The 14,022-nt window shown below is 38.4% G+C and overlaps 1 protein-coding gene across 8 annotated transcripts in view; it reads right to left on the reverse strand.

Moving 5' to 3' along the window:
* Rbpms (RNA binding protein, mRNA processing factor) overlaps positions 1-14,022 on the reverse strand; it is a 166,710-nt gene that overhangs the window by 82,885 nt on the left and 69,803 nt on the right. For all 8 annotated transcript variants that reach the window (XR_010042523.1, XR_001199488.3, XR_010042521.1 and 5 more), the window contains exons 2-4: positions 7,844-7,921; positions 4,949-4,987; positions 3,973-4,035 (exon numbers count right to left, since the gene is read on the reverse strand). Coding sequence is in view for 3 of the 8 variants with exons in the window: in XM_063234556.1 (XP_063090626.1) it covers positions 3,973-4,035; positions 4,949-4,987; positions 7,844-7,921 (180 nt within the window). In the remaining 5 variants the exon portion in view is untranslated. The remainder of the gene's footprint in view (positions 1-3,972; positions 4,036-4,948; positions 4,988-7,843; positions 7,922-14,022) is intronic.

Consider the following 14,022-nt stretch of genomic DNA (forward strand, 5'->3'; position numbering starts at 1 on the left):
CCAACACGGCAATTTTCCAAAACGTTTATTTTACTGGAATTTAAAACAGTAACATACCAAACCTCACTGAATTTTAATTTTAAGAAGAGGAAACTGTATAGCATGTAAATTTCATCTAAATAAAGCTCTTTTTAAAAATATAGTAATAATTAAGAGACACTTTTATCAGTGAGTATACAGCTTGTATGTAGGGCAAACTAATACACTGGTTTAAGCAATGTTTAGTTTCAAAGGCAGCTGCAACAATATACCAGTGTATGTGCAAAACCTCTTAAAAGTTCCTCGAAAAGTCAAGAGAGCCAATTTCTAACACCAGTGTAAGGGAAAGCTTGTCATGGTGCTACACATAAGCATGACCTTCTGATGTCTGATCTTAAATGTTATAAATAAAAAACATTCTTAATTCTTCAATTTTCTATTAGACATCAATGGCAATTTTAGGATCCTCATACTTCGTGCAAATACCCAGAAATGCATTATCCTAGAATCTGTTGAAGGTCTTTATCTCCTTGGACTTGCTCAGCTTTCTGTCTTTTTACCATTTCCACAAATCAGAATTCTTTGTCAATCAATCTAGTATCAGGGTATTTGATTATGTTTGACTGACCTTCCAATATTATAAACAAATCCTAGGAGTCATTTGATCTAATTGGTTATCAGTTACATCTTCCATGGAAGAGGAATATTAAAGCACTCATTATACAGATATTATAAACATGGTATTTTGCTAAACAATGGGTGAGATTTCTAATCCTGTGGATTTATGACACCATAGCTAACTTGGTGGGAAATCTCGGTTTGAGTTATTGTTAGCCTGGTAAAAAGAGACTGTAGTATAAAAACAAAAATATTCTATTTACCTGGTTTTCAATAATGTCCAGATACAAGTACAATATTACCACATAATTCAACCTGAGCAGGTCTTTTTCAAAAGGATTATGAAATTAATCCTTTAATTTCACTTAAAATGGCAGAAAATAGATTTAAAAAGTCATTCTGAGAAAAGACTAATTAACACTAACAAATGAACCAGACTGTAACCAACACAGAGAATAGCAACAACAACAAAAAAGAATTTCCAAACATGGACAAGCAATTCCTACCACTGTTACTATTCTATATAAAGAGATTTTCTGGATCAAGCCTTAAGTTTCTTAATAGTAGAATAAAACAAAACATTACAACACTGCACTCTCCCTAAAAGAATTCCAAGAAAAGCTTTCAAGAGAAGCCTGAACAAAGACATGAGAAGAGAAAATTTTGTAATGGCACTGAACCTCATACGTTTTTAAGTTATCAATTTGAAAAGATAAACCTGAAAAGAGCCCAGTGTGCTGGGTCACAGGAGAAGATAAATATTAGCTTCATGATTAAGTATGTTACCTTGAATAGGCCCATTTTCTCTGCAGAGAAAGGAAACTTTGCTCCTTTTATCACATACCAGACTGTATCATGGCCATTTGTCCTGGATGATGTGAATTAAACAACCTGTTACTGCCATAGGGAAATAACAACAGTCCATGGACAAAACAAGGCGCAAGAGGCTATAAAGCATACAGAGCCTCACGTGGAGATGAATCCCTGCTACATCTTCCACCCAAGCTGAATCACACCTCTCAAGGTCTATGTCCCTAACTGTAAGAATTGGAGAGTTTTAAAGGTACACCCCCCTCCGTAATACTTTCAACAGTTAAAATGAGTTAAAAATGTCAAGTCAGAGACTGACCAGGAGCTCAGTATATGCTCTATATTCACAATGCTCCCAAGCAGCTGAAAGTACACAGTCATTACACCATAGTGGAATCTGAAGCATTTCCATAGATACACAGAACAGAATTAGATTTCTTTCATTTGGGATTCTTCCTAAGAAGTAAGCAGCATTAATGATTAGAGAGAGGATACTGCTACTGTACAAAGATTGTGGACAGTGACAAGAAGGGAGAGCAGAGCACAATGGAAAGAATAATGCACAATCTGACCAAGAACCAGAAAACAGTGGTCCCGGGGCTAGTTGGCACATGGGCCAGAGGCTTTAAAACCTCTATTTCTAATAATAACCTTCAAGCAACAAGGAAAACTGAAATTATGTTCATTGTACCCTATTTAAAATGCACTCTATTTAGAAAGAAACAGTTTTGAACATTGTTTAAAATCATGAAAGCAATAAACTTCAGTTATCTGTTTAAAGCAAATTAAAAACAGGCCCTAAGGAAATAAGATAGAGGTCACTGGTAAAACCTATCGTTCTTCACACAGTGAATCAGTGCCATCTCAAAATACGTACCACAAATAAAGCAAGGCAAAGAAAGAAAGACCCCACTCTGAACGTGCCTCAATGACTGTTACTTTCTTTGCAGGAATAATGGAAACAACACAGTGGAAACATCATCCAACATAACTTTAAAGATTTAGAAAGACGTCTGCCTGGTTAGAATAAAAGAAAACAATGCCTAACAAAAACTTATGGTTTTAAATTTAAAATAGGGTTACATTGAGAAAATTCTGGTTGCATCAATCCAATGCAAAAATCAGACCAGTTTTCCTTTCTTTTCCTTTTTCTTTTTTGAGGAGATGAAGCTCAAACCCAGGATTTTATCAATATGTGGAAAGCACTCTACTGTTTAGCTATATTCTAAGGCCATAAAGTAATTTTTTACATAAAAACATTTAATTATGCACCAGGCTTTGCTGTTTACTGCTCCCACTTGATAAATAACTGGTTTATACTTTATTCTGTATGAGAAGGCAGTTGTTCTGACCAAAAGTCATTTATCCAAATGAAGAAAAACTAGACTCTTCAGGAGATCCTTGAGTCCTAAGGTGTGTTTGTTCCTACGTGCTTTGCATGAAAAATGTCCAAGCTACTTCTTTGAGAGTGTATATTTTTTTCACACTCTAAAAACATTTTAAGATTGGGTCATGACACCATTATGCTGAGTAAATACTCACATAAAGGCTTTCCCTGAGGTTCCCAACTCATCACAGTATCCAACTCATCACGCCATCAGGTCTCTAACTCTCTTTGTGTGGTCTACTCAAAGGAGCAGCTGGCAGGGACAGTTACAGGTAGCTTAAAAACCCAAACTTGGTAACAAGTTGCCAGAAACCTACACATACATTTGTATTACAAATGGTCAAGTGGCCACTTGCCTTTTAGGAAGCAACCTAGTTACTCTGACCAGTTTTAACCAACATTTATTCACAGCTGCTTATGCCAACTGCCTAGAGCACACAAGAGCCCAACTCCAGTAAGATTTCTGCCATTGAAACTAAATTCTGCTTTTTTCCTTGTTCCTTTGGCTTAGTTTCCTTAAACTGCTTTGTTTTTTAACATACTGGAGGGGGAAAATATTTATTAAAGTAATGCTATAAAACTCATAATACCTATGAGGGACAAGATGCCTATACAAGTATCTCTGCTAAAGTACAACTGACTGTAATTTATTACATTAGAATGCTAAATGTGTTCGGGGAAAACCTTATAGTATATGCAAATGCTTAATAATCAGAATAGAGTATGACTGGTTAAAAAAAAAAAAAAAAAAGCCACATGCCTTAAAAAGAAAAGGTGGTAGGGGGCCTATAACTTTACACAATACGAAAAGCCAAGGCTTTGCTCTGTTTCTGGCTTAGTCATTTAGAGACCAGTGCGGTCCAGGATGATATTTATGATCTCCTCTGGAGAAGACAAGCAATGCTATTCATACCGTGAGCTATAAAGGATCTGAATTAAAATAAACCTGCATCATCGATTTGTTTTTAAACATTTTAGTAAAAGCCAATGAAACAAATTGCAGAAATGATCATACTCCATAGAAAAAGCTCTCTAGGGGACTAAATAAATTGATGAATCTTTCCCTGTTAAATCGAGCATTCATATTCCTTCCATTTGATTTCAGATCCGAAGAGGTTCTAACTACTTCCCACCAACTCCTGCAGAACCCCTAGGACCTATCATTAGTGTATACTTACATTCAAAGCATTCTTCGCAGCTTCTGCTTCTGAGCGACTGTCAAAACTGACAAAACCTACAGGCTAAGGAAAGAAAGAGAAACATGAAAAAAAAAAAATCAGCAAATAGCTGTCAAAGGTCATGTCAAACTGAAGAGCTAAGATAAAGAAACGACCACAGGTGATGGGTAGAAATAAGAAAGCCAGTACCAAAGAATCATGACTTAGTGGCTTAGCTAAATTTTTAACATGAATCAAAAGGATGGTGAGGGTGGTTCTTCAAGGACACAGCCAGGGATTTAGAGAATTAAAAAAAAAAATACAGAGGTGGTTGGAAGGTGAGCAGCAGTGAATAAGGGGAGAGAGGAAAATTTGGGTTGGAGAGGTTCTACTTTCCTAAATCAAATTCACTGTACCTCAGTTTCTTCATCTTTTAAAATGAAAAGAGAATCGAATCACCTTTTGGTACACTGTAAGTGCAAGGAATATAATGACACAATGATAAAAGCCCTATAGTCTCACTGTATGATCAAAATTACACGTGAAAATTTCCATCTCAGATCCTAAGATGCCTTTTTAAAGTCCTGTTTTTAATCAGGCATGTAAACCACATTGTTGCAAGTAAACAGGGGCCCTTAACCCTTTGACACCACATCATCAGTTCAGAAGGCTGACCATATAATAGCTTATTTCTGATGAGCCAGGGAGACAGGAGATTGTCAAGTGTTCAGCTTTAGAAAAAAGGAAAAAAGCATACAGGTAATCCAAGTAGCTTGTTGGAACTATCAGAGCCACTGATTACTACCTCCCAAACATCCCAGCAGGAGATCACAGAACTACAAATCTTCCTGTGCTAATTTTGTAGTTAATGTCACCTACAAAGGCAACAACAAAAAATTAAATCCTAACTGGAATAAAAAAAGAAAATTAAGTACCATCAACATTGCTGAAGCAGATTACAAAGGTAATCATTTACACAAAATTTTGGAATTCTTACCTGCTTAGATGTGAGCTTTATAAGAGAACCCTCATAGCCCTGAAAATAAAGAATGAAATTTAGCCAAAACCAAAAACACATACTGAAAAAGTTGTAATATCATCCTGCTCAAGTAAAAGTGAGTCTTTTATCACTACCAATTCTTCTCACAAATGTGTTCAAAGCTGGGAAAATGTGTGTTCGTGCATACACACATGCAAACAAATTGCATATATGAGACCTAAAATAAATCAAGCCCTGAAATTTATGCATTTATCTGCATCTCTCTTCTTTGTATTTTTTTCATGAAATTATGCAAGGGTGGAAAATGGATGTGTTTGTCAACAGATCTTTTTGCATTCATGGTCTAGATAGGAATAGAGATTTTATAAAATTAGGAGAGGAAAGAGGGTACTGTAATAACATGGGTCAGCAAGTAAGTTTGACTTGGTCATACATATACTTGTTATAAAATAATGACATGGGCCAGGAGCTCAGTGGCATAAGTACCTGCCTGGCAAGTGTAAGGTCATAAGTTCAATTCCCAGTATAAAACAAAACAAAACAAAACAAAACAGTGACACATTAAGCATATACTAGGTACAAGTCACTGACCAAAACTTTAAAACCACCAAACAAGGCAATGATACTACATTAGACTGAGTGCTCCTCTTTACCTAATGAAGCTGCCAGTTCTCACGGTGGTATTCTTATTGCAACATGAAAACTGCCCTGTTGGATTTCTACTCCAGTTCAGCCTCCAAGAAAATGAAAATATGCCTTCCTTTAATTACCTCTCTTCACCCTGCCCCAACCCTGGTTCTTCAGGATAAGACTACCAAAATGTGTTTATTTCACAAAATAATCAATGGTTGGTGGCTTGCACTGATGGATGATACCAGAGGAGGAAAAACATCACTTGACATGATTGACTATACTACACCCATCAGGCAGAGTCAGATTTGCAGACCAAGGTCAACTGCCAGGGACTTTAATTAAAAGAAGGTTGTTAGAAATGTAGCAAGGTCCCGACTTTAGCACTGAGGTACCTCTGTAGGATACCAAGATGTTGGGTTGATTCATGCTCACATCTTCCAAGCTGAAAACTCCATTACCAATTAGCTACTATAAACATTTTACTTCCAAGGCCTTAAGCGCATGGCTGCAAAAGTCATGATTCACACTACTGGCTCTTCCTTTCATTTAGGGGCTCTCTCCTAAATATCCCAGTGGTTTTGACACTCTGAAAGCCTTGGAAGCAAAGGATAAAGGGTATTTCACTCAACTGAAACACTACTGATAAGGATATACTGTGTCCTAAAGTTACAAAGGAACAATATTTATACTTTAGAACAGTAACAGAGTCAAATGTGTACCTTGCCTCTGCCATGTAGCATGTGTGTAAACTAGAGCAGCACTAATTCAAATACGCCCACTTTTTTTGTCCTTTGAAAAAAACCAGAGCTAATCCACTTTAAAGAACTGCGACTAATTAAATGAGATGATTCGTACAAAGGTCTAGCTAATCAAATCTTAATACTGCATTTTGTTTAAATGCATCTTGGCCCTCCCAATATATGTATATAAAAAATTAACAGTATTTTGTCTGACAGAAGATGAGCTTAAAAAAGAACTCATCTTTTACAGAAACCTGTCCCTTTTATACAATTGCTGCCCTGTGGAAGCAGCTGAAAAAATTTTACAGAGTTGCCACAGCACCTTCTCTTCCTTTTCCACTTCCTGTTAGCCAGCCTTGTACCAAGCCTTTGTTTCCTCCCATGCTGTCATCAGTATTGTTGTTCATTGTCACAATGGAGTTGTGCCCATGGTGCTTACTGGCACATGAACTATACTTTCATTGAACCTGGTCATTCCTGCAATCTTCTTTCCTCATTTTAACCCAATGTTTTCAGCTATTAGATCCAATTCCATCTTTCTACCAAGCTGCATCTTTCTCTTCAAACTATTCTGCCTCAAGCAGGATGGATCTCCAATTTGAAACCAAGATTGCCCACTGCCTAATCTAAGAGTGGCTCCTGCCCAAGATTGCTGTGACACACACACAATGACCAACTCAGACCTCCTGGACAGGGGCCCTGAGTTCATGATGCTTCCCAGGCATACATTCTGATGAGTTCTAGCTTCCTCTTATTCTCCAGAGGCCAACCTTCAAAGTTTCTTCTTGGTACTAAGGTTATTTCAGTGCCAGTCCAATCTCCTGTTAAGGTTTCAATTCCAGCAACATTAAGTATCTCTTAAGTGATTTTTATTTCCATAGTGAGGAAAGACAGGCAAATGCATTAAACATTTCACTAAATACCAGGAAAGACTCCTTGACTCATACAAAGGTATCCTATAAAATCTTGTTTGACTCTGTTTAAAACAAGATTTAGGCTATAGGAAAAAAAAAACAAACAAACAAACAAACAAACAAACAAACAAAAAAAAAAACGGGGTCAGGTTCTTAATCCAGCTCATAAAAGCCAATTTCTACATTTCTCCAAAGAGAGTACCAACAGTATTACTCCAACTAATAAAGAAGCCACCAACAATAGGGCTTGACTTACATTATTGCATTTGAAATATAAATATGTGAAAGTAATTTTTAACTGTTTCATGACCTCTGCTTAGGAGTGGATCCTGCAACTAGCATAGAACAAACAGTGAGATCACTACGACTCTTGGACACAGAGCCAAGAACCGAGACCTTGTGGCCAGCAGCATGATGACTCATCCTCAGCCAGGTCTACTCTGCATCAGCTATACAAGGTCCAAAGGCAGTTTTGATCAATTAGCCAGAAACTGTACATCAGAACTCAATTGCAAACTCCTTTACTCATTAGTCTTTTGCCCACATGAATTATGCAGTAGATAGTCTTTTTATCTCCTATAATTCCTGAAAGATAGAAGACATACCTTAAATGGTCTGAAAAGCAGATAGAGCTCCCGAGGTTTAATATCCAGAGGAAGACCACTGACAAATAGGGTCCGGACCTAGAAAAACAAAATTTAAGAAGTGAGCAAGGGTGTGGACAATCTAGAGGCCACCTTTTAAGTTAAATCTCAAAAACATACTTTTTCAAATATTCAGGACTTCTATCAAGTTCATACTTTCTTCATGACATAATGAATATTCAATGTTAAGACACGTTTCCGTTAATTCTTATTCTCAGTTATTTCTATAGGTATTCAAAGTAAATATGTCCAGGTAATTGAAAGCTATGAACTACCTTTCCCTTTCCCTTTCCCCACAAGCCATTGCCCATTTCTAGAATCTGGGGTTGTGGGGAGGTTAACATATATTTAAATATTTCCATAGTATGTCATGAAGAGAGTAAATCTATCACTTTTCTGCTTTAATCAAACGGCCATACAACATGCTTCAAAAACAAAGTAAAATTTTGGTTTTACCTGCTTGTCTTGCTATAGGTGTCCCTCAATGATATTAACAACAATAAAATTAATAAATGAAAGATAATAGTAAATGGAGAAAAAACTTACAAAAAGGAAGGGAAACAATATACGGAGGGGTAGAGGGGAAAGCAAATTTTAAAAAGAATGGAGATGTGTCACATACGTGTAACAAATTCCCACAATGAATGCAATGATGTACTATGAACATGCACTAATAAAAAAAGAAAAATAAATGTAAAGGATAAGTCCAATAGAGTATTAAATAAATAGAAGGCAAACTGAATGACTGACTTTGCTTAGTTTTTTCACTGATTGCTGCTCCCACTGAACTCTTCTGTTACACAACACGGATGTCCAAAACACAAAAGGAACCCATGAGGTGGCACCGGTAAAAGTCACTTGAGACATAGCATAGTGCAAGGCACAAAGTACAAACTAACTCCTACTAACAGAGAACACAGAGGAACCACAGAGCACCAGAGAAAGCGTATTAGCATCTAAATGGAAACCTAAATGGCAGATAGGATTTTATCAGAGAAGGATAAAGTGAGGTGAGGTGGATGAGAACCACAGGCAGTGAAAAGTACTAAGGCAGTGACACAGAACACATTGCACTCTGGGGCCAGGGTGAACCAAGACTAAATAGAGCACGCAGAGCCAAACCACATACAGGGCACATCAAAAGCCACCAGCTCAGAAATCTGATCTTGATTCAACAGGCAGGAAGGAGCCTTGAATTAATATTGCCATACTTTCTATTCCTTTGAGCTCCTCATTAGATATCCTACTGCTACTAAGAAAACCTTGCCCAGCACAGTGGTACAGTCCAGTAAATCCAGCACTCAGAGGCCAAAGCAGGATCACTGTGAGTTCGAGGCCAGCCTGGGGTACAAAGTCAGTTCAAGGCCAGCGTGAACTACATAGTGAAACCATATCTCAAAAAAAAAGAAAAAAAGTAACACTAAACTGTTAACCATGCTAAATATAAAAATGTTTCCACCCAGGCATGTTAATGCAAGCCTTTATTCACAGGAATCAGGAAACTAGGGCAGAAGGATCAGAGTTTTAGCCCAGCCTAAGGCTACACAGCAAGTTCAAGGACAGCCTGGACTACAAAGCAAAATCCTATCTCAGAATTAATTAGCAATTAATTAAAGATTCTTTAGTGAGAAATACGGAGAATATTTCTTAGATTCCTAATACTTTCCATTGATTCCGGTTGTACAGAAGCACAAATTGGTAAGGGCTTTTCCCAGTACAACAGAATGTCAGAATTCTGGCCGCCATATTTGATTATTTATACTTTAAACAGCTACACTGAGGCATATAAACTATACACGTGTGAAGTGTACAATTTCAATGCGCTGTGTTTTGATGTATGCATCATCTCTGAAACTATCATAGATAATCCATCACCTCCAAGTTTTCTCATTCCCTCATAATCCTTCCTCCCATCCTCTGTGCTACGTGTCCTAAACCTAGGCAATCACTGATCTACACACATGGTATGAGAGAAGGTATTCATTTTGTCTAGATCCTTTCACATCTACCTAAAATGACATTTATTTATGTTAAGTAGAAAGTCTACTATGTTTTATTGCTGAGTAGTATTCCGTTGCACAGATTCACCAGTTTGATGTTCATTGTACCTACTGACAGACATTTAACTAACTTCTATAAACATTCACTATAGACTTTATACGGATGTGCACTTTACTTCTGATACTTGAATGTAGAATGGTTACATACTGTAGATATGCTTAACTTAAAATCAGTCCTATTACTTTATGGCACGAAACATGCTAAATGCTCTGTACAAATTTTTTTTGGGGGGTGTATCTTTCTGAGACAGGGTCTCACTATGCAGTTCAGGCTGGCCATGAGCTCACTTCATAGCCCATGTTGGTCTCAAACCTGCAAGATCCTCCTGCCTCAGCCTCCTGAGTGTTGGAATTACAGGCATGTGTTACCACATCCAGCTTCTATGTGCATTTAGACAATTGTGTGTTCTGTTTTTTGGTGGAACAGTCTACAAATGCCAAGTAAGTTGATTTTTATTGGTTTTATGTTTTGTCTCTGCTTCTGCTCTGTCTTTTCAACAGGTTAAGGTCAATCAGTCCATCCATCCATCTGCAGTCCCTACATCCATGCATCTGTCCATCCTTCCTTCCTCCCCAATCTAGCTATGCAGCTCATACTGCCCCTAAATTCACTTATGTAACCCAAACTCGCTTTAAATTTGCAATATTACATAGCTCAGGCTAGCTTCAAACTCCCAGGATCCTACTGTGAGTGCTGGGATTACAAGTATGTACTATCACACACAGCATAACACCAGCCAGCAGGATCTTTACTGTTTGCTACTGACCAGGAGGGAGCTCCTGCTCTCTGGGGGATTCCCCAACCTCTCTGACCATGGTATACCAAAAGAACTGTTCGACACTGGCTATTTTAGCCAACACAGTATAGGCACAGAGGGACTACCACTATACCCCTGACACTGTGTCAGGTGCTCACTTGATTGCAGAGACTTCCACAGAAATAACATAAGCAGTGTTGGGAGCCACCACATTGCCGAGCCGCCGCATATAGCGATCATGCGGCCTGTGGTAAAGAGTAAAGCCTGAGTTAGATTACCCCTCCCATCGAGCACGTTAGTTTCCTGCTTACCGCGTAAACAACCCGCTCAATAATATGTTAGCCAATCAGCTTGCCTTGCTTACTTTAATATGATTGGACACTGTATCCGTATATATACTGGTGCCACCCCTGGGGGGAAGTAGAAGCCCGGAAGGAGCCGCGGAGAGCGGACCGGTAGAGGCTTCGGAGCGAAGCCCGGAAGGAGCCGCGGAGAGCGGACCGGTAGAGGCTTCGGAGAGAAGCCCGGAAGGAGCCGCGGAGAGCGGACCGGTAGAGGCTTCGGAGCGAAGCACGGAAGGAGCCGCGGGGAGCGGACCAGAGGAGGCTTCGGCTGGGAGCGATCCCAGGGCAGGCTGTACGGAGAGAAAATAAAAAAAAAAGGTTGTCCACTGCCAGACTTTGTCGTGTGTCCTTCCTGCCGGCCGGGAGCGACATCGACAAAGCAGATACAAGTTTTAAGCACAGGGGCGATGTATGACTAACAGTAGCTAAGTGGCAGATATCTATTAGAATTTGAGGAGTAGGTCTAGAAATAAACTAACACTTTTCGTATTGTTCAGAGGCTCAGTTGTAGAACCCTTGCCTAGCATGTGAAAGGCCACAGGTACATGAGGAAGGGAGCTATTGTTTTAAAGAGAAAGACTTTATACAAAATTTATTTTTAAGAAAGCAATCTATCATCAAAACTTCACTAGAGCCAGGCATGATGGCACACTCCTGTAATCCCAGCATGCGGGAGGCTGAGGCATGAGCACTGTTGTGAGTTTGAGACCAGCCTGGGATACAAAGTGAGCTCAAAGCCAGCCTGTGACTGCAAAGAGAGACCCTGTCTCAAAGCAAACAAACAAAAAAACTCACTAGAAATAACAGGATTATCAATCAAAATTACTTAATGTAAGGGTTGGGGATTTAGCTCAGTGGCATAAGCACCTGCCTGGCAAGCACGAGATCATGAGTTTGATCCCCAGTACCACCCACCTCAAAAAATATATTTTGGAACCCAACTACAGGTTACTTAAATCCAAGGGCACAATGTGTTTGGAATTCTTCCTAGACTACCTCAGACTAGGAAACTAAATCATCCAGGTTAAAAAATAAACAACACAGATAATGAGTGGGGGAGGGGTGTGTTAAGTATTTAATTCATGCTTTTTTATGGTAACGAGATTAGAATCACAGGAATATTTGAAAACATTTTCCTTAGTCTTTATACTATCACATATGATATATACCATCTGAGCCATTACAGAGAAACACATTCTGGCTATTAGTCTGTGGAAATCAAAGAAAGCAAAGACAGGATCCTGACCCACATGGAGATTACTGTCCAAAGGATACTGAATATGCAAATGAGTGTATCAGAAAGCTTATTAGTTCAGTCACAAAATAACCTATAAATATAGAACCCGAGGAGATAAATGCATAATACAAAACAAAAAATTATCTTCCCCAAAATGACATATAAATGAACCCAAATGAACTTTATACTAGGTCAAATCATTATCCAGAGCAGCCTTAGTTGATCAGTAGCATCTATGAACACAGATGTATCTGGCACTATGCCTTTAACATTCACAGATGTTTACTTTAAAAAATACACAGGAAAACATTTCTTAGTCAAGGACACTGCATGCTTCACAGAAGTTCAGGAGATGAAGCTGCTGACAGGTAAATCCCAACAGAGCCTAATGGATTTTGTGGCTGTACCTTGAACTTCATTTTTGTCCCAAAAGGACTAAAAGAATAAATGCCAGGAGATATTGCCTGTATAGGATATAAAAGAGCATTTTTGGTTCAGCCATTACTTAGCATTACTCAGAAGACATAGACTTTGGATAATACTGGTCATGTGTTCTCAAATGGCATTGCCAGAGCACACCAGGAAAGGCAAGCTACATTTCAGTGGCCAACTCTTCATTTAATAATCTCCAATTCAATAAAGTAAAAGCACTGAGCTCCCCTAGATAGAAGGTAAAAAATCACACCCTAAAATGGAGAGGCTGTATTTTAAACAGTGAGCATGTCTTTTGTGTTGAAAACGGGGGTAGAGGGTAACTTAATTTAAAATGTGGATATATATATATGGATATACTACCACATGGACTTACAGTGTCCAAATACTATGGACATTTTCTGTGTCTGTTTTAGTTCTTTATAACAAGGTTTTAAGAATCACCAGGTATGGTACACATGCCTGTAAGCCCAGCACTCAGGAGGCTGAGGCAGGAGGACTGCTGTGAATTCAAGGCCAGCCTGGGCTACAAAGTGAGTATAAAAAGACAACCAATCAATCAATCAATGCAAGCAAAAGCCAAATCATCTCTTAGCTTTTCTAAACTGGTCTTCTGAGGTTCCTTTAAAACTCGGAGAATAAAGAAAGGCACTTTCTCACTTTCTGAAGCATTCTTATTTTAACCATATTTGAAACATTTGGAACCTTTTATAGTAAAACCCATGATGGTGTGTCCGAGTTTTCCTGTTGCTTAAGTTTTCTCTCAATGTATCACTCTCAGACCCATAAATGTGGGTTTCAAAAGCATCTTTCAAAGGTGCCACATGTTTGAATCATTCTTTTGGAGTAGTCCTACCTTTGGGTACCAAGTGGATAAAGAGTCCACAGGGTCTTCTGCAGTTTGTGTCACAGTCCTAGGCACAGAGCACACACTATCTCTTCACTGATTCAATAATCTACAGAATGGCACTGTGTATCCGTGGGAGACACAAGTGTTTGCCTGTCAAAAGTTCTGGTGATGATGTGAGAAACAAGATAAATTTTCCCAGCCACAACTACCCAGTATACTTATCACAACATCAACTGACAAATACTTGTATGTGACAAAAAGGCGGAAGACATTAGTACTAGTCATATGACAGAATTGAGAAGAGAAAAAAAAGAGGATTAGGACTACCAAAAGAAAAAAAAAAAGTCACAGAAGAAAATTTTAAAAAGGCACAGACTGAAAAAAAGACTGGAAAACAAAGATCACAAAATATGTAAGATTGTGTATACCCTTTAGCAAGAATAACTAGTATATGGTTAG

Source organism: Cavia porcellus, unplaced genomic scaffold (assembly GCF_034190915.1).
Source record: "Cavia porcellus strain 051 isolate PalLab524CR breed Dunkin Hartley unplaced genomic scaffold, mCavPor4.1 scaffold_24, whole genome shotgun sequence".
Classification (NCBI taxonomy): Eukaryota; Metazoa; Chordata; class Mammalia; order Rodentia; family Caviidae; genus Cavia; species Cavia porcellus.